Source organism: Eptesicus fuscus, chromosome 22 (assembly GCF_027574615.1).
Source record: "Eptesicus fuscus isolate TK198812 chromosome 22, DD_ASM_mEF_20220401, whole genome shotgun sequence".
In the NCBI taxonomy this organism is placed as follows: Eukaryota; Metazoa; Chordata; class Mammalia; order Chiroptera; family Vespertilionidae; genus Eptesicus; species Eptesicus fuscus.
In genome coordinates, this window is record NC_072494.1 from 29425867 (window position 1) to 29452500 (window position 26634).

The following is a 26634-nucleotide window of genomic DNA, read 5'->3' on the forward strand; positions in this document are numbered from 1 at the left end:
ATATATATATATATATATATATATATATATAGAATAAATTTGCTTAATTAGATCTGCTTTCTGATTTAGCTAAACTTTTTCCAGCCTAGTGAAGCACCCCAACTTCTCTTTCAGGTAATTGTCAGCAACACAGCAGTAAATATCAACATGAAGCAGATTATTATTGTAGATCATTCAGGGAGAACAAAGGGTAAAATATTTAACTGCAGCAGCATTTGACTATATTCTGCACAACGAGAAAACCTAGTCATTTTCAAGGTCCACCATTCCTTACTTCTTTTCAGTCAGGTCATTTCTAAACTTTATAAATCTCTGTTTTCCAGCTAATGAAAAGAAAATAGGATTCCACTGAGTCTCCTATCTACCTACTCCAGGACTTCTGTGAGGATCAAATGAGATGAGGCATGAGAAAACGCTTCACTAACATTTGGTTAAAGTGTAAAATATCTGCACCTGGCTATAAAGCAAATCATGTTCCTGGGCTGAAGAAACTCCAAGGAGGCTAGTCGGTAGGGAGAGGAAGCCAGGCGTTGCTATGTGACATCATTACCCGGTGACCACAGCAACCGTTTCCAGGCTGGGCTGGGCTATGAGCCGCATTTTGTGCCATAGCAGCGTCAGATTTGATTTGGTGGGCTATCTCTGGGGTGGTGGCAGGGCCTGTGTCCCACTTGGGGGAAGCTGAGTGTTGCTTTGTGGGCACCAGGTCCGTGGTGCCATTTCGCTGTAAATGGCCAGTGCACATCACGGCAGCTCCTGCATTGAGCATCTGGCCCCTGGTGGTCAGTGTGCATCATAGCGACGGATCGGAAGGGCAGAGGGACACTTAGCATATTAGCCTTTTATATAGATAGATAGATGTCACTCCAATAAATGTGATAACTTTTTTTAAAACCTAGCCCAACAAAGAAGGCTCTCTATTGCACCTGACACCTGGGACAACACACCTGACAAGTGCATTACCCTGGACCACCTCACTCAACTTTCGTTATTACACCTCCACAAATTTTCTCTGCCTCGATTTTCTCCTATAATGAGATCCCTGAATCAAGGAAAGAAGTCAGGTGATAGGAACAAAAAATGCACAGCTATACTAACTATGCATCACCACTATCGTAAATCTTCCCCAACGGGAAGCTTATGCTCTGGTTTCCTGTTTGCTGTCCTTGAGAGAGTAAGCGATGCCAAGTCACAGAAACCCATAGTACTTTGCTTCCCATTTCCCTACAGCTATTCTATTTACAACTTTATTTTGAAATAGCTGACTTCACAGCTTTTGCCATTTAGTAACCCTTCAACATAAGGACCTAATATGAAATCCTTAAAATGAACTGAATAGACATCAAATACTCAAAAGTCCAAATTACCTAGACTGGTAGAGGTTAATGTTCTGCATTAAATACAAACAGAAAGTATCAATTTTGTACTCTGATTATGCCTGCCAAAGAACTGAGTCAAATAAACACATAAAATATGATAGATGAGGGCAATAGGGTAGGAATACCATCACAGTTATTGAGAAAGGTCTAAGAAGTGGGCAAAGGTAGGTGTGTCCTAACCTCCTTTCACCTCTACATACTTCTATCTGGACCTTCAACTCTCCTTTTCCAGTGTAGAGTTGACATAGAAATAACCTTTTAATATTTCATTCTATTTATAATTTTTATAGCCACATAACCACTAAGGGCTGTGCTACTGAGTGGGTATATGGCAGCAACCCAAGTATCTGGGATTACTAGAAAAATAATTATAAGAACACAGTTAAGTATCAATTTTAGATTTTCATTAACCTTGTCTTTCTACAATGTTGGTTTATCAAATTAGTTCACTCTGAAAAATAGAAAATTCATCATATGTTTATGGAGCTTGGAATTCACCTTCCTTCTCATTCTATAGGTAAGGAACAGGTCTGGAATACTGTTATTTGGTTAAGGTTAAAGTCTAGTTAGTCAGGCAGATAGGATCAGGACACTCTAAGACTTTCCATTATATTCCACAATCCTCAAAAAAGAGCCTGAAATACCAGACTTTGTTACCCAGAGCACTTAGATACGCCAGAGGTTAAATCAACTACTTGTAAGAAGTAAAATGACCCACCTTAAGCCTTGGCCTTTGCTATAAAGTAATTTCTAGGTGAGTCCAACAAAGATGTTATAAGGGGCCCCTTGAGAGGCAAAGAGCCTTTCAACGCTATAGTAAGATTTCTTTGTTTGGATTCATAAATTATGGGCAAGTGATTTCAACCAGTGCATACTATGTGTGGGGTCCTAATATAGTGTTACTGATCATAGCATGAATATTATTTATAAATTTTATACTCTTCAGTACCAGCATTATTTGAAAGAAAAATTCAAACTTGGTTCAAAATTAATCTGAAATAAAATAGGGTAGGAAAAGCTGGAATTTTAGCTGTTTAAAAATTTTAAAAGGCAGGTTTAAATAGATTACCGAGAGTTCAGTTATTATAACAAGTTGAAAAAAATCTGCCTCAAAAAGTTTTAACTCTTGTCATAGTTAAAACAAATTGCTAAAATTATGGCATTCTTTTTTAATCTTAAAGAGTTTAACTTACCCATCTGTGAAATAGAAATGGTAGATTTTCCTATCATATCTTAAGATAGGTGACAATACACCATATTATTGGCAACATGTTAGAAAAAGCTCTCTTATAAAGAGCATAGTAAAATAATAGTAAATAACATTGGTAATTTAAAATTATAAAATATAAAATCAAATAAGAGCATGGACTCAAACTGATGTTTGTACATCAACATTCATAATGACCTTGTTCACAATAGTCAAAAGGTAGAAACACCTAAATGTCCATTGCCAGGTAAATAGCTAAACAAAATGTGGTTTATACATACAATGAATATTATTCTGCCTCAAAAAGGAATGAAATTTTGATATACACTACGTCATGGATGAACCTTGAAAATATTACATTCAGGAAAACAAATATTGTAAGATTCTGCTTATATGAGAGACCTAGAAGAGTCCAATTCATAGAGGCAGAAAATAGAATGCTGGTTACCAAGGGCTGGGAGAGGGGAAATGGGAAGCTATTATTAAAGGGTATGAAAGTTTCAGTTTGGGATGATTAAAAAGTTCTGAGATGCATAGTGGTGATGGTTAAATAAATATGTGAATGTACTTAATGCCACTAAATTGTATATTTAAAAGTGGTTAATCGTATGTATACCATACCACAATAAAAAAATATATCTAATGAGAAATACTAAGTGGCAAGTTCTTTTATGATCTTGGCCCATAAGACACATGTTCAAAAAAAATACAACAACAAAAAAGCAGTATCGGCCCCACAGCCTTAGAAATACTAATATTTCTAATATACACCATCAAACAAAAAGACTTGGGTTCATCAACCCAAAGCCATTTATCCTGTGTGTTCATTACTAAGATAATTAATGTTCACCATTAAATCAGACTATGAATACTGCATTTACATTAAGCACATGTTCCAACCAACCAGAGAGAAAGACAGAAATGGAAGCAGTGTAACTGTGTCAACACACTGACACAGCAACCATCTGTTGACATTACTGTCCTCTGAATCCAAGGGACCAAAATCATGTGGTAGGGCTGGGAGCTTCACCTTAGTTGTGAAGCCCTACTTTCATGTCATAGGGCACTTCTGGAAGGAAGCTCTGTAATGGCCAGCTCTAAGTACTTGCAGATTTCCTACTAGTCCTACCAGGAAGTCATTCTTGTATCTCACCTGCATGAGTTCCTGTTATGAGGCCAGGGGGCTCGTGAGTTGAAATCCAATTCCAGGGAGTGATGTCATCTTGATTGAGCTATGATCCTGGTGACCTGTTCCCCATCCTGGTGTTGTTGCAGCCCTTCAGCTGGGGTTCAGGTTATAAGGGGACCAAAAAGGAAAAAGGGGGAGTAGGATAAGAGAAGAAGGAAAAATGCTTGCACATTTCCTTTGTTTCACTAAAGCATTTTCTGCTTCCATTTAATTTGATGGGAGGACCTGGCCAATGGCAGATGGCAGGTGCTCTTGGAATAGGGGTGAGCGGTGTCTAATATCACACATATCTCAAAATACAAAGGATTAAAACATACAGAAAGCTTTCATTATTTCTAGTAACTGCTAACTTGGAAATAGTGACTTATTCTCTTTGCTTTTAATAAAGTTAAAAAAAAACATGCATTAACACTTTTAAAACATTTGTAAGTTGTAAACAATGCATAACCACAGGACCTATCTTAGCAACATAAAGAAAAAATACAAATGTTTGGAGATGTTCAAATACTCAGATTCTTTCTACACAATGTCAAGTAGATTAGGAGGTCAAATCTGGAAATCCTGTCACTCTAAGTAATAAAATAGGATTGCCATTCAATTCCATTTAGATGAGATCCTTTGGTTCTTAGTATACCAAGTCAAAAACTAAAATGAAGTCAATCATAAGACAGAGAAATTGCTAACTTTCAATATGATTGGAAGAGAAGCCTTTCTTTAAAAAAAAATTTTTTTTAAGCAATAAAATGAAAGACAGATTTAAATTTTTACCACATTTATTTCACATCATGATTCCTTAGTCCTTATTAAGTTGATACAATTTGGGGACATAAATACTCCCTCTTCCCTTTTTTGTTGCATATGTGTTAGTAGGGGTAGGAAGAACAGAATATTAGAGAATAGGCCAGGGAAGCGGAAAGATAGAGTCAAAGAGAAGAGAGTGTTTATATGAATCCTTCCATAAGCAGTACCAACCAACCAAGTACAAAGTTGACCCCATGAAGTGTTTTCTTTCCATGTGGACTTCTGAAAGCATGAAACAATTTGGGATCATATTCAACATATATTAATTATATAGCATGGTGGTGCAAGTTTCCTATCAGACATGATGAGTATATTCTTTTTTCTCTCACTTTTTAATCTCCACAGATGACATTATTCACAAAGCACTTTTTATATATTATTCAACACATATTAATTTGGTCATATAAACCAATCTTGGTTAGCAGAAAGCGTGGTTAGCTGCCATGTAAAGGTCCTCCTTTCAAGTAACACTTGATTGTACACTTGGAGTTTCATACCAGGGGAAGTTCTTGATGGGCATTCCTTTCAGTTGGGTTTACGACTCATCTGCAACACTAAGTGTTGATACAAAAAGGTCACACCTTCGTTAAAGATTTGTACAAAACCACCTCTTGCAAATGTACCGATATCTTGTCCAGCTTGTAAGGAATTGTTCTCTTTTAGCCTTTTTACTCTCCATTTCCTCGAAAGGTCTTTATCCCAATGCTTTGGTGCTTCCAAAGTGACCGAGGCTGTGTTGCCTCTATGCTGGGGATGCCTGCCCAGAGAAGATCAAAATGCATGCAGATAACCTGCATTATGTTCATCTCATCAGTTCTGCCCAATCCACAGGAGTAAAAAACGGGTGCGATTTGATATCTTCAACGCCAGCAACTCCAGCACCAAGACGCTCCACAGGATTGAACTGCAAGAGCTGAGAAAGAGGATTTAGTGACTAACAGGAATCCAATGAGCAAATTAAAGGAAAACAAAATATATGAAAGGAAAGTACTTGTAAATTCAACCCCAGCAACAAATGAATAGCCAATTGACTATCTTTTCTTGAAAAGGAGCTGTGTCTAACATCACTCTAGTGGTGGCTTTTCAACTGATTTGAAACACGATCTTGAGTGGCTCACCTTGTTTCTCTCATCCTCATATAGTTATACTTGTGAATTTCCAATTCCAAAAGTACAGTGAGACATTATTTTGATATTGCACCAAATTCTGAGAGGTCCAGTTACTCCTTTCATGACTTGAAAGTTTGGGCAGCACAGTAAGTCTTTCAACCCCTGGTGGATTATATGTGTACTGGGTCTATATACCTAAAGTCTGAATTGGCCAATTCGTATTCCAAAATTGTTTTCCTTGGAATAGCTGACTCACATAGAATAATTTGCTCCAATGAGTAAAACATATTTTGACTTATCCAATATTAGAATTTATGTATAAGTTAATAATATTATATGCAACAGAATTGTTGAGTGTGGGAAAAACAAGTAGTCATATACAATTATTGTAGACCATAGGCATGCTGGAAGAATGTGTTTTGAGACATTCACACATCTTCAAATTTTTGTCTCAACAGCTTTAAGGAATAATTTATATAGCATAAAATTCACCTACTGTAAGTGTACAATTCAATGATTCTTAGTAAAGTTAGAGTTGCACAAGTGTTACCACTATTCAGTTTTAGAACACTTAGATTACCCTAAAAAGTTTCCTCATGCTGTTTACAGTTAATCCTCACTTCTATGCCCCGCACCTAGGCAACCACTCATCTATTTTCTGTCTGTAAACTCGGCCTTTGTGGATACTTCATGTAAATGGAATCATAAAATACGTTGTCTTTTGCAGCTGCTTTCTTTCACTTTGCATATTTTTTAGAGTCATCCATGTTGTAGCAGGTATCAATAACCCGTTCCCTTTATTTCTGAACAGTATTCCACTGTTGGCTGTAACACGTTTTGTTAATCTAGTCATCAGGTTAATGGACATGTGACTTTCCAGGTTGAGGTCAATGAATACAACTGCTGTTAACATTTGTGTATATGTCTCCTTGTGGACTTTCATTTCTCTTATGGGCATTCCTAGACGTGCAATCACAGAGTCATGTTTAGCTTTTACTGCCAAACTTTTCTAAAGTAATTATACCATTTTATATTCCCACCAGTTTCTCTACATCCTTACCAATACTTCCTAGCATCTACCATTTTTATTATAGCCCTTCTAGTGGGTATTAGTGGTATCATATTATGGGTTTAATTTGTATTCCCTAATGACTAGTGATGGCATTTTTCATGTCCTTATTAGCATTTCATATAGCTTCCTTGGTAAATCTTTGTCCATTTTTATAATTGAGTTGTCGGCTTCTTAAGTTTTTAAGAGTTCTTTATACATTCTAAATACAAGTCCACTAACAGTTATATGATTTGCAAATATTTTCTCCCAGTCTGTGGCCCATCTCTTCCTTTTCTTACTAATGTCTTCAAGTGTAAGTTTTTTATTTTAATGAAGCCCACATTATCAATTTTTCTTTTTGTTAGCATGTCTAATAACTCTTTTCCTAATCCAAGGTTATGAAGATTTTCCAGTTTTCTTCTACAATTTTTATAGTTTGAGCTCCCATAGGTCTATGAGCTATTTTGAGTTAATTTTTACATATGATATGAAGGGTCTTAGTTCATTTTGGTTTTACATGTGAATATTTTATTTTCCCAGCACTGTTTGTTGAAAAGACCTTTTCACCATCAAATTATCTTGGCATCTTTAGTGAAAATCAATTGACAATCATGTATGGGTTTATTTCTGAACTCTCAATTTCATTCCATTGATTTATATGCCAGTCTTTGCTCTAATAACACAATAAGTAATTACTGTGTCTTTATACTGACTGGAAATCAGGTAGTATGAGTCCTCCAACTCCGTTCTCTTTAAAATTATTTTGCAGCTTTACGCAATGGCAGTATCGTAGCCAATGAGGTTTATCCAAGGTGCAATTATTTTGGACAGTCTAGGTCCCTTTCCTTTTCATGTACATTTTAGAGTCAGCTAAAGGTTTCCTAATTTTGCTGATCTTTTCAATGAACCAACTTGTAAATACCTTGATTTTTCTCTTTTCTATTTCATTGATTTCTGCTTCCTTTCTTCTGCTTGCTTTTTATACTTTCTGCTTCTTAAGGTGCAAGGTAAGATTTTTACTTGAGATCTTCTTTTTCTGACATAGGTGTTTAAAGCCATAAAGTTTCCTCAAAAACTAATTTAGCTGCATCCTATAAATTTTTATATATTGTACATTTGTACTTGCTTTTAGTTCATTAAGAACATTTTCCAGCTTCTCTTGGGATTTTTTTCCTTTGACTCATAGGTTATATGAGTCATAGGTGTGTTGTTTAATTTCCAAATGTTTTTTTTTTAATGTTTTTATTGATTTCAGAGAGCAAGACAGAGGGAGAGATAGAAACATCAATGATGACAGAGAATCACTGATAGGCTGACTCCTGCATGGTCCACACTGAGCCCGCAACCGTGTATGTGCCCTGACTGGGAATCAAACCATAACCTCCTGGTTCATAGGTCAACGCTCAACCACTGAGCCACACCAGCCCAGCATAAAATATCAAATATTGGTAAAAATTAACTATGACTATCACATATTTTTTAATATTTCAGGAAAATGTAAATTCTTTCTTCTTTGTTACAATTGGCTTGCCCACCCTCATACTTTCTAAAGCATGACCTCATTATGAAATTCCAATAGAGGTTCATATTTTCATTTTACTGAAGTCAATTTACTTAGTTCGTGGATTCTTCTATAAATTTGCAAGTATAAATCTATAGGCAAAAGTATAATTGTTTTACTCATGACTATCTTGTTTATTCTGCCATTTTAAATACTATACCAGGCCACAAGAGAGATCATGCAAAGATTCCATTGCTTAAGAGAATATGTCAACCAGTGGCAAATCCAAGATAATCTTTCAACTGACAAAGCAACTTAACCAAATGTACACTGTAAAGTACTAACATACATGCTCTGAGGGTTCGTAAAATATAAATATCTTCTTAAAACTCTGCATTTACTATGTTTACTTTAGTACCATTGCCTTGACTAAGATGACTGAACCATGGATTTTATGAAAGCTAGGAAAAAAGCAAGAAGGTGACAGACCAAAGAGGGGAAATCTCCCCAAAGCAGAATAATTATTTCCATATAAATCATTTTGTGAGGGGTTTTTTTAAATGGCCTCTATGACCTGTGAGGTAGTGGAAGAGGAAAGTCAAAGTGACAAATGGCTAATCATGCCAAGAGACCCCTCTTCCCTTTCCTGATGATGTTTCCCCGACCTGAGTGGTAGTTTCCGTAGGCAGGCAATGACAGAATGCAGATTTACGATATAAGCAGTAAGTATCTGCATTTGGGGATTTAACATACCTTAAGCCTAGACTCCTTTACAACTCCTTTATAATTTCTAATAAAAATGGGAGCAACAGACCTTTATAAATTAATGTGGGGAATTCTATTCTAGATGTTATACAGGGTGGGGAAAAAGTAGGTTTATAGTTGTGAATAGGTAAAACATAGTTTATTCTTGTATTAGTTATTAATTATTGCATTATTTTTCCATAGAACTGTAAACATACTTTTGCCCCACACTGTATAATAATGACTACTTCTTTAAAGAAGAGAAACAAAAATTGGCAGTTGCTAGTCTTCTTTAAATTATTTACAAAAAAACCTCACTTTAAATTTACCTTTTTGTGCCACAACAAATAAGATGAAATCAAATGAGTAACTGTCCTTTTCCCATTGAAATGAAATGTTTTATATATCTTTGCATTATCTCTTAGATCTTTTGCAAAATGCTTAGGGTATTCTCATCTCAGTATTTCCAACCTGATTATGCTGCTTTATATTTTCAGGATCTTCATGAAGTACAGTTCTGATTCTTTCACTCTTCTGTACAAAAATCTCATGATTTTTTTTTCTAAATTAAATACTATCACTCTACCATGTAATAATGATAATAGAACCCCATGAAAGAATCCCAACTTATCTTTCCACACTCATCACTATATTCATCCCTCCACTTTAGATAAACCAAATTGAGTCTTTCAGACTTTCTTCTTTATTTATTCCACCTAGCTACTTCTCCCACATCCCACCTTGTCATGCTGCAAACCTAAGGCTCCACAAAAATAACACCCACTACACGAAATGTTCCTCATACTACCACTGTGTCAACAATAACCCCTCTGTATTTTCACTTGCCAAAGTATTCTTTCAACCTGTTTGGCAGCCTTTGTCACATCCATCTGTGATACAGTTTTTATGTCTTACCTTTACAGCTTATAGCACTATGCCTTGCCTACATTTGTTGAATGGAACCAAAGTCACTCTTCAAGAGGATACTAGGTATTTCTCTTTTTAATATGTTATATTAGCCCTTCCTCCCTTTTAAAAAATTTTATTTTCCCTGATTAAAAAAAATTCATGGTTCGTTAAACAAAAACGTTAGTTCTTATGTTTTTCAAATATCTTTTCCCTTTGTATTTTTCATAGAAGTGTACAGATCCCAGGCCTGACCGTTATTACTGATTTGCTGTGAGCCTATCATACCACAACACTGACAATCCTCAGTGTACTCACCAAATCCATTATTCAAAACTAGAGGAGCATTTTAAATGTATAAGGAATCAATTGAAGAAGCTCACCAGAGTTTCAAGCCTACTTCTGGGATACTAAACTTTAATTATCAACTATCTTTTCTTCAAAGCCACGAAAAAATGCACTGACACCAATGCCCAAGTTCCATCAATGGATGAAGCTAATTAAGAATGATCTAACCAGGCAAGATTTTCTAACACCACTTCTCCCCTATGCAACATGAGGAGCCCATTTCTAAGTTTATAAATAGGAATTAAAGATTGAAAATAGCTATTCATATATAGTTACAAAATGTAATAGCAAAAATAAAGCAGCTCCAGACAAGCTAAACACAATACTTAAAAAGTTACACCTACATAAATATATAGAACTAGAGGCCCAGTGCACAAAATTCATGCACGGGTAGGCTCCCTAACAGCTGCTAGCTGCCGACCCAGGGCCTTCCTTCGTTCTGCGCCGCCCTCTGGTGGTCAGCGCACATCATAGTGAGCAATCAAACTCTCAGTCAGTCAAACTCCTAGGGGGACACTTTGCATATTAGGTAGGTAGATAGGTAGGTAGGTAGGTAGGTAGTTAGGTAGGTAGGTAGGTAGGTAGATAGATAGGTAGGTAGGTAGATAGGTAGGTAGATAGATAGATAGATAGATAGATAGATAGATAGATAGATAGATTAAATATTAGCTTAGATTTTTTAGGGGAAAAAATTTTAATACCGATAAGCTCACCAATACTTAGATAATAGCAGAAACCTGAAGATACACAGTACTAGTTCTGAATTTTCAATCAGTAATGGGTCTTTCTTGCCCAAAATTAATTTAAGGTTTTGGAGCTGCAGGCTCTGCTAATTTGCACGTTTGACATACTTGGCCAATAGGTCAATTAAATTACCTGTTGAATAAGTGAGCGAGCCTCTTCAGAGACACATTCTGGCATGTTCAAAGTAGTGTGAGTAGTTATTCCTGCTGGATGGCACTCAACCAGAGTCTGAAACAATCAATCAGGTACACTTCTTACCCAGGATTTATGGACAGCGAGTACAGAGAACTCAGCAATAGTCTAAACTGGAGGTGTAGCAATCAGCAGTGCTACCTAAGCAGTTTAGGACGAGGGCTCTAAGCCTACAGAACTTCTAACTGGAATGAAGGCAATCAGATAAATCACATCATAAGCTTATGCTTCTAGCCCTTTTACCTTAGTTATAAAGTGGCTCATAAGTAGAAGAGCTTATATTTATACATAAAAACTAAAAAGGAACTTTAGATAACTAAAAAATTTTAATGTATTAAAAACCTTCAAAATTAATTTTATATATATATAAATATACATAAATATACATATATCTATATATGTATATTTATGTATATATGTATATATGTGTGTGTATATATATACATATATACATATATACATATATATACATATAAATGTATGTATAGTTGATTTGTAAATTCCACAATTATCTTGGGAATTCAGTATTATCTATATATTTAAGGTAGAGGACTACTTATAAAACTATGACTGTTCATTTCCTCTGTTTTCTTCCCAGGAGGCAATCTGCACAGTACTCTATTAAAGTCTACTAACCTCAAATATCTTACTTAAAAGTTATTGATCAGAGAGAGCATAAATTCTGTCCTAAAGCTAGAACAGATAGAAAAAATTTACAGTATTGAGAAAAAAAAGGTTACCGTTCATATCTACATTAATTTTCTTTAAAATGAGAATTCCCTCCTGATTTCAGACAAAATGTTTAAAACATCCAAAGAATTCTAATACATCCTGATATGAACCTTACAGATTTAACTCTATTTAAAAGTGAATCATAGAAAATAAAGAGAAAAAAGGTTTAGTCTTATATCTTACTGTGTACTGACATTGTGACATACAGAATTTTACCACTGACTTATTCAGTGCAATACAACTCTATTTTTTTTAATCTGAAATCTTGATAAATTTACTGCACACATATATATACATCCATATGTATATATGTATATCAAAGTTTTTCTTACCTTGTCTGTGATCTAAAAATTATAGACAAAGGCTAAATGGTCTCAATTTGAAATGAAGGTAGCATCTGGGTAAACTTATTAAGCGTCCAGGTCACTGCTTACCTTGCCAGTGAGAAGTTCAAAGAGGACAGCACCCAAACTCCACCAATCACAGGCTTCAGTTTCTTCAGTGATTGCTCCAACCTCTAAACACACCAAAAAAGGTTGATATTAAAATTCCAAAGGTCAATTAAACTTTCAAAATTAACATGTATTAGCAAGGTGACCTTTTTAATGCTGAGAGAGCAAATACTAAATACTACTGGGCTTTCAAAATCCCTGAAAGTTACTTATCCCTTTGATCACCTACTGTGGTTGCATTTTTTTTTTTTTTTTTGACGCAGTCATATGTTAAATGGAGACATTTTTTTCTTTAGTTGATAGAGGGACACCTTCAAGATACTATACTTAAAAGTTACATGAATATACTATATCAGCATTTTGCTTAATTTTTCCAATTTGATAAAGTGTAGTCAACTCTACCTAAGAGGTCATATTTTGATTTAAAAACAAAGACTCTACGTTCAGAAGGAACTGCAAAAATCACTTAAAGCAGTATTAATTATCCTTGCACAGAATAGAAACCAGAGGTGACACGCCTTGTCCAATGTCACATAGTAAATCAGTAACAGAACTAAGACCTAGTTCACAGTATCATCCTTCTCCTATATAATTGTTTTCAACTAAAGGAGGAGCATGTGCAATGAAGATTTACCCACTTTGTGATTACAAGTACAGAGAGATATGTTGTTTTAAGCCACAAATGAAACTATTGGCTAAGATAAGAGATTTTAGAGTGTCTACAAATTACAATTTTATCCGTGTTAATCCCTCTCTCATCAGCACAACTTCCTTAAATGTAATAGGAATTCTCAGGTGTCATCTTTCAGGTTTCTCCACAAATGTGCAAAAACTCCTCATTTCACCATTTCTGAGGCTTTTAGCTCTTAAGTCATGTTTGATGTATTTTTACCCTTTCCTAATGACATTCAATTAGTTGCAAAGCCACACACACACACACACACACACACACATATATATATATATATATATATATATATATATATATATAGAGAGAGAGAGAGAGAGAGAGAGAGAGAGAGAGAGAGGGGCACATCCTTATGATAGAATACTACTACATAAGCATTTAAAATGATGTATTCGTGCAAGGTTTAAGTATATAAGTCAACATCTGGATATATTAAATTTAAAAAAAACAAGCTATAAAATAACAGAGGTCTAATTTTAAAATCATGTATTTTTTTTTTTTAAAGATTGGTGAGAAAATATGACAAAATGTTTTAGTGGTTTGCCTCTGTGGTAGTGAGAGTTTTGCTTTCATTCCATGCTTGTTAGCCTACATGAATATCCAAGTGGTACAATTTTATTTTATTTTTTAAAATATATTTTTATTGATTTCAGAGAGGAAGGGAGAGGGAGAGAGATAGAAATATCAATGATGATAGAGAATCATTGATCAGCTGCCTCCTGCATGCCCCTACTGGCGATCGAGCCCACAACCTGGGCATGTGCCCTGACCGGGAATCGAAGTGATCTCCTGGTTCATGAGTTCATACTCAGCCACTGAGCCACACTAGCCAGCACAAGTGGTATAATTTTAAATGTATAACCAGATTACATGAAAACATTCAGGCTTGATGGAGCAGGGATGACAAAGCTATATGTAGGTCAATCCTGCCCGAGACTCTCCTGGCTATATGGTTTCCCCCACAATTTGAATGTTATTATATATTTCAGAGCAATGGACTAGGAATCAGAAGTCCTGGACTAAGAGCTTTGAGGAATTCACTTGATCTCATTCATAATATAAGGTTAGATTTGAGGGTCTCTATGTTAAATTTAGCTCTACATCCTATAGTTTGGACACTCAAGGATTTCCTAAAATAGTGATTTTCTTTAAGAAAAGTTCATTGGGGCTCTCATTCAAAGTGCTTACAGTATCCCTCCAAGATTCAAATACACTGCCCACACCCATTCCCAAGCCTCCCATTGCACATTTCCTTCCAGTTTAGGCAGTCAATGCATCCTCTTCCTATTCAAAATTCTGAATGGCTTCTCATTGATCATTAAATAACATTCACATGTCTAACTTAAACAGGCATGTATACAATCAGGCCTCCACAATGAGGTCTCACCCTATTAGTCATTCAACCAGCATACATAAACAGCACAAACTAGACTCTATGCTAGGCACTAGGCACTAACCCTCCATAGAATTCCATGTGCTGGCCACATGTTAAATAATGTGAAACTAAAATCAGTTTTCCCAATGGCATAGTTTGTGGTTTTGTCTTTTAGTGTTTTTGCTCAAGAATTTAAGTTATTCCATTTTCTTTAATTGTACAGCAAGCAGTACATATCACTTAGTTTTATAATAAATGTGATATCTGTTCACTAGTCAAGATCCAAAATCATTGGTCAGTCATCTGTTTTGAATATGCTACCAATAAGTCTCACATTCTGTGTTGCTGTGCTCATAGTAGGCACACACGACAATAATGATCATTGCAACACTAAAATAGCAGTTAACATTTACTGACTACTTACTATATGTAAGGAACTCTTACGTCTAATATTTTGTATGCATTATTTAACATTTCCAAGCAACTTTATGGAAACCTTATTTGGGTAGGGTGCCTTTGGAGCCTATAGTAACCGGGTGCCCTGGGAAAAGAGGAACATCTGACCCAATCAAAAGTGAAAATTAATAAGATGGTTTTATAGGGTCTAGTATGCCCTGAAAAGCTCTAGACTAAAGCCATATGCCAACTCTGCTCAGAAAGGTTTCCTGTTAGGATTGAGCAGAGGGTCATTGAGATAAGGCTCCATAATGTAATCGATGGCTAGCAATTTATAAAGCTCCTTTTAAATTCAGCCAAAGGTCCAAGTGCCATTATCAGTGCAGCCTAGACCATCAAAGGGGATATGTTATGCTAGTTTCCCCTATCACTGCAGGGATTGGGAGTGAGTCTGGGGGTGAGAGGGTGGGGGGTGGGGATGAAATGTGTGTGGGGGATGGGGGGGTACTTGAAACTACCAAATAAGCACAGTACATCTTCCTGAGCATAAAGCCTTTTATATGTGTGGAAGGGAGCTGGATATTGTTTTACCATTAAAAGAAACCGAGATCTATTATGGAACAGAATGTAAAATTTACATGGATTTGCAAGATAAAAGACTTCAAAGGAACTTCAGGATCATATTTCACTAGTCCCCTGGGGTACCCATTTCATATTGCCTCTACAGTCAGAAGTACTTGGGTAGAAAAGTTTGAGAGGCACTTCAGGAGACAGACAAGGTATATTCCTTTATTGATTTCTGTGAACTTGCTCAACTAAGGAGTCTGAGAACTGGGTTCATTGGTTTTATCTGCTTTGAAATCCCTCGCAATTTTCTGCCAGATTCCTTAAAACAGGTAGATAATGACCAACATACTGCATCGAATGTGAACTGCCACAGTGTCTGAATATTCCCTATTAGCAGAATATTATTATACATTAGCCCTAATTCTAATTCTTAGATTAAAATTGTAAAGATATACCCTGAAATTGAATTGCCAAAAAGAAGCCTGAGGCTGTGTGGCTGTCAAAAGCACTTCTCTAAAACTGCTTTACTTGCAAAATCTATATAAAAAGCTTAAACATAAACCAAGAATACTGATTTATATATAAAGCTACACAATAGCTACTACAAACACCAGGCGACTAGTCAGTAGATGTGACTAACTTCAAAAGTAGAAAACTTATAGAAATAAAGACCATATAAGTATGTGAAGCTATTTTCAGAATAAAATATGGTGAAGCTGAGAAATTCCTTTAAACTCGTACCTTACATTTTTTAAATCTTAAAAAAAAAGGCAGAAACATTTTAAAAAATAAATTCTACCACTGTTTTGTCAATTTTCAAAATATTTTTCTTATAACACCCAAGTGTTAAGTTTCCATGCATGTCCCCTTCACCCCCACTACATTCTACATTTGCAATTTCCAGTGGCCTTATTCTGCACAAGTGTAGCAGTACTACAGGCATCGAACAAAGTGATGCGGGGGGGGGGGGGGGGGGGGGGGATAAACTATTCCCTAAGAAAATAAAACAAATTCCCAGATTTTTCCCACAAAACCTCAAAAAAAGATGGTGATATCAAAGAATCCTAGATATTCTTCTTTCTGAGTCAAAAAATTTATTGATTGACAGGGCTCGAGCTATGCTGCTCTGTAAGCCTGGCTCGGCTCTGCATGCTACTAAGCTTCTTGGAAAATGAGGACAGCCAGACCTCTAACATTCTTCCTACCTGTAATTTCATGATTCTGAAGGTGTTTTCAAAAGTACTCGTGAGCCTTTCTCATAACTTTCCCCCTCTCCATTAACTTAAGATGCCCAAAGAGTGGGATTATGCTAAAATGAGCTAGCAATGCTCAATTTTCCTCTTTCTCCTGTCTAGACCCAACCACTCTTCCTTTTCTCTAAGAGACCTGGTGGCAAGTGAAATGAATCAGTGTCACTAAACCTGTTATTATCTTTCAATGTAATGGAGACAGAATCAGCTCCAGGCTAGATTTCCAATCATCTAGAATTTTAAGGAAATCAAATATATGAGAACAGTTTAGTAAAATTCTAGAACTCTCCCTTTAGTACAATTATCATATTCTAACACAACAAAGAATCTTACTGATTCATACTCTTATTTCACAAGTGAATAAACAAGTTCACATAACAATAAAACTATCGCAACGTAAAATGTACTTTGACTACATCGATTTTACTCAAGCTCCATTCTGCCGCCATTTGTTTGAATTTTTTACCTTCTATAATTGAAACTTTGTAGCTTGAGTGGAGGTTTAGGCCTGCAACGGCTGGCAGAAAGTTTGGCTTCCTCTGTTACCTAGGAAACCTTGCTCTCTGTGGCTGTAGCCATCTTGGTTTGGGTTAATTTGCATACTCACTCTGATTGGATGGTGGGTGTGGCTTGTGGGCGTGGCTTGTGGGTGTGTCAGAGGTATGGTCAATTTGCATATTTGTCTATTATTAGATAGGATGATAATCAGAGTTTACTGAGTCTCCCTCCTATAGCCAAAAATAATCATGTTAACCTGACCCCAAAACCATAACTATAATAAGCCTCACTCCTGAAAAGTAAAGGAGTATAAAAACAACTTGCACTCAGGAAACCCTAAAATGTCTGTATCTGTATGAGAAGTGAAGGGAAAAAATAAAGTATCCACCCAGACTTGAGGCAGTAGGAAAGACACGGAACAGACCACATGATCTCAGCACTACAGACATCATACAGGGTATCCACAGACTCAGGCCCTGCCTTTTAGGACTACATGATTTAAATTACATAGATCTGTCAAAGACATGACTCAAATAACCAAAGATAACACTAAAACTATGCTGGAAATTTTATAGAAAATGGAAAAAGCTAGAACATGCATCTCAGACTCAAGCTTTAAATAAAGACTAACCTTTCTACAAAGCTTTATAAAGAAGAATTATCTTACATTTCAAGCAACTGTGGTGCCCTCGGCATCCCAAACTCACTCTTTAAGAGATATTCCTGTTACAATTCGGGATAAATCAGGGAACCTCATGGTACGCAGGCAATCCTTGACGGGTTTTTCCAGGTACACCTACAAACTGGTGATATCACTTGATTCTGTTCCCTGGTGTTTCTTCTAAGGGAGACACACAGGTCCTCTCATCCTTCCACTTACTTCTACTAATACTAACAATACAGTTGCCCACACCCATCCCAAAAATCTCTAGAGACAATTCCACAGCCTCTACTAGGAAGTATGTTCTGGTGCTATCTTCCTTCCAGTACATGGTAGAACACATAGGAAGTTTACAAGAATTTCCTGTATAAAGAAATTCATTTTAATTTAGGACAAGTATTTAAATATTTTTCCTAAACTGTTTTCCTTAACCACTTCAAAGAAATTGTAACTGTGGAACTGTTATTTAGAGGTCATATAAACCTCAATGAAAAAGCAGCAATTGTTACAAATAAGTTTTTATGTAATAGTCAAATTAAACCAATATTTAGATGCGGGGAGAATCTATCACATAAATGACTTAGCACTCTATCCAGATATTATAATGACAGAAAAATTTTAAAGGCAAGCAACCGTCGCAACTGAAATAACTGAACAGACGACCGAAAAGGCTGTATGAGGCAACCAGGCCGGCAAGGGGGTTAGTGAGGGCCAACCAAACGACTGAGCAGCAGGCTGCATGGGGCAACCAGGCCGGCAGGGGGGTTAATGAGGGATGACCAAACGACAGAACAGCGGGCAGTGTAGGGCGACCAGGCTGGCAGGCAGTTAGGGGTGACCAGGCCAGCAGGGGTAGGGGGGAGAGGACAGTGAAGGGCGACCAGGCTGACAGAGGGGGGCAGTGAGGGGTGACCAGGCCGGTGGGGGGGCAGTTGGGGTTGACGAGGCCATCAGGGAGGGCAGTTAGGGGTGATCAGGCAGGCAGGCAGGTGAGCAGTTAGGAGCCAGTGTCCCAGATTGTGAGAGGGATGTCTGACTACCAGTTTAGGCCCAATCCCTGGACCAGCAGTTGGACATTCCCCAAGGGGTCCCAGATTGGAGAGGATGCAGGCTGGGCTGAGGGGACACCCCCTGGTGCATAAATTTCATGCACCAGGCCTCTAGTAAAAATAATAATCAGTAGTAAGTATATTTTGGCGAGGAAGAATACATTTTTCTAATGCCACAGAATTTTTTCCCAAAATATTTTCTAAAACTTTCCAAAATAATTTTAAAAAAATTTTTCCAAAATAATTTTTAAAAACTGACCTTAAGCCCGCTGGTGTGGCTCAGTAGTTGAGTGTCAACCCATGCACCAGGAGGTCCCAGTTCGATTCCCGGTCAGTGCACATGCCTGGGTTGTAGGCTCAATCCCCAGTAAGGGGTGTGCAGGAGGCATCAGATTGATGTTGATGCCATGTTTCTATCTCTCCCTCTCCCTTCCTCTCTTTCTAAAATCAATTTTTAAAGAAAAACATTAAAAATTTTATTTTAAAAAAATTGACCCTAAGAATTGCAACTCTTTCTTTTGGAAAAAAAAAAAATAAATGTAAGTAACAAAAATACAGTAGCTTTTGGAATTCAGTGAATGAGACAATATGAAAATTAAGCTGCATTCTTATAAACCTTACAACTAAACACATTGTACACTTTTATATTGTCAGAAAAAAAAACTGGAGTAAATTTTCTATAAATTCTAAGTGTTCAGTAAGATTTAAAATGCTGTTGTAAGTAACCAAAAATTTGTTAACCTGCTTCTAAGGGAGCCAGACTTCATTAATGGTCTTAGATTGGAGTAGAGCGCAGTCAAAAAAAAAAAAAAATCTATCGTCAGTGACATACTGACGCACTTGGACTGAGGAAAAGCACATCTTTCTCTGCAACGAGTGTTCCACGTCAGCTAGAGCATGGAAACATTAGTGCTGTGTTCCTGCACAGACAGCCTTTCCCTGCAGCATCTGTTGCTAATTGAAAGGGACTAGAATTACAAAATTCTAGTCAATTTCTCTCACCAGCTCTTGCTGTGTATAAAGATTTTCTATGCAGGGGCCGAGCATTAGTCTTCCACTACAGCTGATGACTAAAGAGCAAAGAGAAAGAAACACAGAAGAAAGGATGTTTTTGAATCCAACATTATATGGAACCAAACTGCAAGAAGAGGGACAGCAAAGCATATCTTTTGTTAGGTTGGTAAATTACCATTCTATAAATACAATCATTCACCTGTAAAGGTCTATTAATGTCCTACTTAACCAATAGTATATGTCTTCTGTTTGGGTAGTTTCTTTTTTTTATATAAATCTTCAAGAGTAACTGTCAATCTTATACCAATTATGTCTTTTATTTCTAGCTCCTAGACACAGTGCCTGGGACACAGGAGCCACTTAATAAATGTTTGTTGAGTAAATATATCAATCATGTGTTTGGTAGCACTCTTCATTCAAGGCTTTCAAAACACCTAAAAAGGTCTCATCACATTCATTTCTTTAGGTCCCATTGGGCACTTTTACATGTGGCAGGCTAGAAAGTTTCAGATGTGATCTAAAGCGTGCTCTGCCTGCTGGATGAAACAAAAGTAGGATGAGAATGGAGCCGGGCAGCTGATGACTGCAGCAGTCCAGGCAAGACATGACAGTGGCTTACAGTGGGTGCTGCAGGGGCCCTTTCCAATGCTCCCCTCTGCATCCTACATTTAGTTTGTTCTGGCACAAATAGCATATGGCAGAGAAAAGAGCTAAAAAGCCCTGGGAGCAGGAAGAAGACAGGGTTGGGAGGTCTCTGAAAGTTTCCCCTGCCCCTTTTCGATGTAAGGAATCCAGGCCCACAAAGACATGAAGTGTGTTATAAAAAGATGTAAGCTGGCTCTAATATCTGGCTGCTGGTCTAGTGACATATTCAGTATCCATTAGAAATTTTATTTAAATGTTGTCAAAATCAAATTCATTTACGTGCACTGTAGGACAACCACACTACCTAGTTTCCTCCAAAGATATTATTTTAGATTCTAGAGGCCTGGTGCATGGATTCGTGCACCAGTGGGGTCCCTTAGCCTGGCCTGCAGAGATCGGGCAGAAACCGGCAGTCCGACATCCCCCAAGGGGTCCCAGAGTGCGAGAGGGCACTCTGCAAAGTTGCTGTCCTTTGGCAGCTCCTGCATTGAGCATCTGCTCCCTGGTGGTGAGTGCGCGTCATAGCTACTGGCCGGTCAGCCAGTCGGCTGGTCGCTTAGGCTTTTATATATATAGATAAAGACATTTTTTTTTTAAGTTTCCACAAACAAGACTAAATGTTTCAAATGAAAGCAAAACTAAAATCCACACCAACTATGAGAATCAAATTTCATTTTAATTCCAAGTTTAGATTGTTCCTCTAATACCTATAACCTAAATCATCAAAGTTTAGAAGCTTAAAGTTTAAAAATGTATTGGTACAAAACCGTTGAAAGAGACTGTGCCTTAGAAACAAGGTAGTCAAAGGCAGAAGAAATTTACTTGCCTAAGGTCTGTGCAGATCTCAATTCTCAGGGTGAGAGACTAACTAGAACCTGGAACTTGCATTTCCTACCCTAGCATTTCAAATGGCCATTTTCCTCCTTTTTTCTAATTTTATCCTATTTCAAACAATGTTGGCTGCCCAATTAGCATTTCTACATTGCATAAAGTCCCCCAACATTGTATTCAAATGATTATTCAAATGCAGTATTTGTCAAGGAGGTTATCTGGACTGTTTAGAAGTGGCCTGTATCACCAATTCGTTAGATTATTATCCAGAGAAGGCCAATGACAGAAGCCAGCACTTTGCAGAGAGAAGTCTGTAAGGCTGGGGCTCTGCTGCCCAGGTGGCCACAAGGTAAAGGGAGGGGTGTGGGCTGGGTCCACCTTTCACGCTTTCTTGGCTCATCCCACTCTCTAGCCTTGCTTCCTGACACCACATTAATTCAATTACCTGGACCCCTGGGCCTGTTTTGTTATACGTGGGGAAATGGATGTAGGTGTACACCACCGTCAGCTCAGTCTAGGCTTGACAAAATACCAAATTCTGCATTTCTCCCACTACCCAGCTCTACTCTTCCTGTTGTCGTGGTGACCTGGCAGCCATGTTCTGATGTTTCCTGCAATTATCTGCACAACTTGAGTCAAAACTCCTTGATTTAACTTGATTCAGCATTCCAGCCAAGAATTACTTGTTCAAGATAGTTTATAGGTGTCATTACTATACGGTATTCTTGTGAAATAAAATGAGAAACGGGTAACTACCATATGACTTCTGGTTGACTGATTATAATTATAATTCTGAGCTCTATACAATCTTGCTTTCTCTCTCACCCTGCATTTCTAGTAGGAAAAAAACCAACAGCATGCTCCATTTTCCATTGATCATATCAACAACAACTCCATTCTGAATAGCCATTGGGTGTCACAGTGTTACCCAGCCAACGCCATTAAAGTTGATTGATGGGAAAAAGGCTAACTGAAAATTGTGAAAATGACAGACACAGCTCCCTCTCTCTGCGGCTCTGCTGCTCTATTAGGCGGGCAGAGCTACATGCACTGCTAGTAAAGGAACTTCAGCAATTTCACTTGCTTTTTTAAAAGTCTTAGCATTTTAAAAGATTTATTTGAAGAAGTATTTGTGAATAATTGCTTAGGAGAAGTAAGCCCTGGCTACTTCATGGAGATTCAAAATGGCAATATTTTACATGGTAGAGAAACTGGTGATTTGGTCAAAATAGCTAGCTAACAGTTTATGAGGGCTCCAGGACACATCCTACCTAGGGATGGATCCTAAGGGTCTAGAACCTCAAAAGCATATTTAATCTTCTTTACTCCAGAATGGCTTTGCCTGAACAACTAAGACTCGAGTTGACTTGAAGCTCTTCTTGTTTATCCTAATAAGGCTCTATACTCAGGGCACAAGTTTCTTCAATATACAAGAACTGCATCAGGGAATGCATAGTGTAAAATTTTCACTACTTTATCACAAACTTGAAAAGTTACTGACTCTCTTTCAAAGGTACAGATTTCATTTTTATGACAATAGCAACTGAGGGCAAAACATTAAAAGTACTTGGTAATCATTCAAGGGAAACACTAAAATGTTTACTATGAATAAGAAAGCTACTATTGAAGTTTTGCTTAAGGATACATCAAACAGAAGAGTTACTGTTGTGAACTATAATGTTTAAGTATTAATCACAAATATTTTACTCTTAACATTACTTCTCAAAGCTACCTCTTGCCTTTTTCTTCTTTCTTCTTTGGGAGTGGGAGGTGGGGAGAGGCTACACCAGGGATATACCTGTATTTCCTGGTTATATCATTAGTATTTCAAAATATACATCAATATTTTTGCTTTCTCTATCAACTTTGCATTCCTAAAATTAGACTCCTCATCCCAAAATTCTCAGATCTAAATGATTCTTCTTTAAATAATTTTATTTGCTGAGACTCTTGGCATTCAAATTTTACCCTACTCAAAAGCTGTCTTATTTTTTTTCCCCCTCTAAATAAAAATATTTTCCATAAATCCCTCATTTCTACAATATATTTTATTTCCCCTCCCCCCACATCACCTGAATACATGCTTACAGAGAAGAAAGGAGGGAGGGAGGGAAAGAAGGGAGAACAGTTGCCTTCCGGAGGTGCCCTGACTGGGGATCAAACCCACAACCCAGGTATGTGTCCTGACTGGGAATCGAACCAGCAACTTTTCATTGCATAGACAACATTCAGCCACCTGAGCCACTTCAGCCAGCCAGGCTCCACAATACATTCTTTATGTACAACTCTATGAGTAAAAATACATACTTAGAAAGTTCCCCAAGTGAAATAATTATTTTAACCCTACCAATGTTAGACAAGAAATTAATATTTGCCCTTGGGAGTAAAATTCTTGCCTTAATAAGATGGACTTGAATTTTGACTATATTTTATATAAGAAGGAAATTAGATGATTTGACACCTATAATCTTTTTTATACTCAACTAATCTATTTTACTACCAGTAAAGTAAGTCCTAGAAAGTCTTAAGTAACTTGCACAATAAGGTCATGCAATGAGTTAATGGCTGATATGGGACAAATATCAAGGTTTAGCAATTCTCAATTCCATCTCAAAATTTTAAACTTATGATAGCCTCATGATATTTTAAACCACTCATGATCTGAGTCCTAGATCTAATTATCAAATACGTAACTATCACATAGAGCACCATGCTTAAAAAGCAACAAATTGTGTGTGAAACATGTTTATGGAGAAGGGCATGGGAGACTACTCTCAAAAAATATATTCATGGACTATTTGATAAAGTCAGGCTAGAAGAGCAAAGGATGGTAGTAAATAAATGTCATGCTCTAAAACTGAATTTCAGAGATAGTGTTCAGCATGATTTTTCTATGTTTCACTTTTCCCTGTCAGCTGTGAGCTGTTTCCAAGTGTGAAATCGCCTACGAGAGGAAGCAAAGCTGTCATTTGACATCTGGGAGCGTAGAGATTGGGATGCAGTAAAGAGCATTTTAGACTTCGTCAATTTACTCTTATATTCACCTATAAATTCTCAAGTCTAAAAAGTCCTCAAGCTAGACTGCTAAAAAAGACTAAGAAAAATACTTTCTTGACATTTTAGTTTTTCTTAATACTTGAAATTTTATATCAAAAAATTATTCTATATTATGATAAACAGTTGCAATGATAAAACACACAAAATCCTTTGCGTGCTTGTGTATGTGCAAATAGAAATAAAATCAGAGTAACTACAAGGAAGTCCTCTGAAGAATAATCAATTTACTCCAGTTTTTATTCTATAATCTCTCACAATGGAAAATAGGGGAGCCTGTCTAAAAGTCTCTTAATACAGCATCTAAAAGTCTCCTAATATGGAAACTGGACACTGTTATATTTGTATTGTCATGCTATACAATCTATTCCTACTTTGGGGACAATTTCTTTGCTCTTTGCTCTTCCTGAACTCCTTTCTGTTTCTCTGGTATGAAAGGAACCCATTTACCATGAATGATGTTTATTTAAAGTAAAACCTTTCTAGAGAGTCATCCTAGATAATCTAAGGATACAAAGTGAACCTAAAAGGAAGGGCTTCTACTTTGAAAACAGGGCTGGGTTTGATCAGTGAATTCGTATTCTCAAGACCCTCTTGATGGGCCTGCAGCTGCAGCCATTTATTTGCTGGCTTTTTCACAGATGTAGACAGAGAATGCTCCATGGTTTTTGTCTTTTTGTTGTTAGATTTGTTTTCTTTAAAAAGTCGCAACTTTTTAAAAAACATTCTTCATTTTGTTACAGAAGCTTGTCAACATCAGACATCCTTGGCAGTATATATACATTGTTGAAATGACTGACTTTAAAATCTAAGATCACAAAGTTGGCAGAAAACTATACTTAAATAACAGAAGGTGATCATTTGCATTTCAAAATTTATCTATCTTGCTTTTCCCCTCAATTAGACCAAAACATGTTGATTCACAGGTTTCTGTGTGTGTGTTTCTTTCTTTTTTTAAACTTATTTATAGAGTAGAATAATGGCCCCCCTACTAGTCTGGCATTTGCTCAAGTTTCTGTCCATGTAAATCGAATCTGTTACTGGAAATTTTTTCTCAAAATATAAAGGCACATCATCCACAAGATAAAAAGATACATTGCTGATACTATAAAGTACAGAGCAGGTGGGTAATGTTTTTAGGACAAATATGTGATAAGGATTCCCAGGAGGGAGGAGTGGAAGGGGTAGAGGTTGCACACTGTTTAAACAGAAGTGAATCGTTTTCACCGTAATCTTGTGACAACTTCACTTTCTAAGCAAACATCATCAGCTTAATATGCTTTAGAGTTACTTGGACAATAATACAAAGGTCAGCGATGGGAAATGGAAGGGCAGGGAGGTGGGGAAGAATTAGTTAAACCCTTAATGTTTCTAAGGGTAGATAGAGCAAAAGAGGACTAAGTACTCTATGTCCCCCTGTATTCATTGATTTGTGATTTTTGAGTGACGAAATATTAGTATATTATCATTACTCCCACCTCTTTGAGAGAAGGAGGAAAGCCTACTTGTAGTTTTTATCAGTAGGACTGCCCTTCAATTTTGAGACGCAGTAATTTATAAATTTTTGCTCTAATTCCCTTTGCATTGTAAGCAAGGGGCAGGAATACACAGACTTAACTAAGTCCTGTAACTCTCTAGATCTAATATCATCTAACTTAGAACACTAGCATTGCTTTTCAGTTAAGGCCATTACAGGGGTATTGGTTTTATTTTATCCTATTGATAAAACAAACTAAAAAGCCCAAGGAATGAAGAGACTTTCCACATTGTTCAATGCAAGCCATAATACTAGGGCACTTTTGTAACTCACAAAGCTTGAAAGTACAGTTCTTTTATGCAAATAATTAAAACAAAACCCTTCTTTAGACTACAGCTTTTTTTGAATGTTAGTGAAGGACAACCTGGAAGATGAGAGCAAAAATCCATTAATGGTAGACTGCCACCTGCTGGTCAACTGTAAGAACTGTGATTTCTGAGGGGGGAAAAGCTTAAAAAGTAGAACTTGGATACTGATCTATTAAATTCAGTATTTCAGGACACAAAATTGAAAGTTGTATCTATTAATGAGTGTGGTATGATTCTGTTCCACACATATTTAAACTCTCAGGAGGTCAACATGCTATAATGTAACAGTAAACATGACTGTACTTTAAACTGAAGAAAAATAATCTGCTGGAATGCCAAAGTACAACCCTACAGAGTTTCCAGTAAGAAAGTAACAACACTAACAGGAAATAATGAGTCAGGTATA

At 36.8% G+C, this 26634-nt stretch overlaps 1 protein-coding gene across 7 annotated transcripts in view; it reads right to left on the reverse strand.

Annotated features, from left to right (window-relative positions):
* The window catches only part of RPS6KC1 (ribosomal protein S6 kinase C1), a 238026-nt gene that overhangs the window by 88762 nt on the left and 122630 nt on the right, over positions 1-26634 (reverse strand). For 3 of the 7 annotated variants that reach the window (XR_008555068.1, XR_008555067.1, XR_008555066.1), the window contains exons 13-15: positions 12338-12420; positions 11112-11207; positions 3740-3869 (exon numbers count right to left, since the gene is read on the reverse strand). Coding sequence is in view for 4 of the 7 variants with exons in the window: in XM_054711382.1 (XP_054567357.1) it covers positions 5379-5489; positions 11112-11207; positions 12338-12420 (290 nt within the window). In the remaining 3 variants the exon portion in view is untranslated. Of the gene's footprint in view, positions 1-3708; positions 3870-4530; positions 5490-11111; positions 11208-12337; positions 12421-26634 lie in introns of those variants that run through there. The other 4 variants (XM_054711382.1, XM_054711379.1, XM_054711381.1 and 1 more) reach the window with 3 other exon arrangements.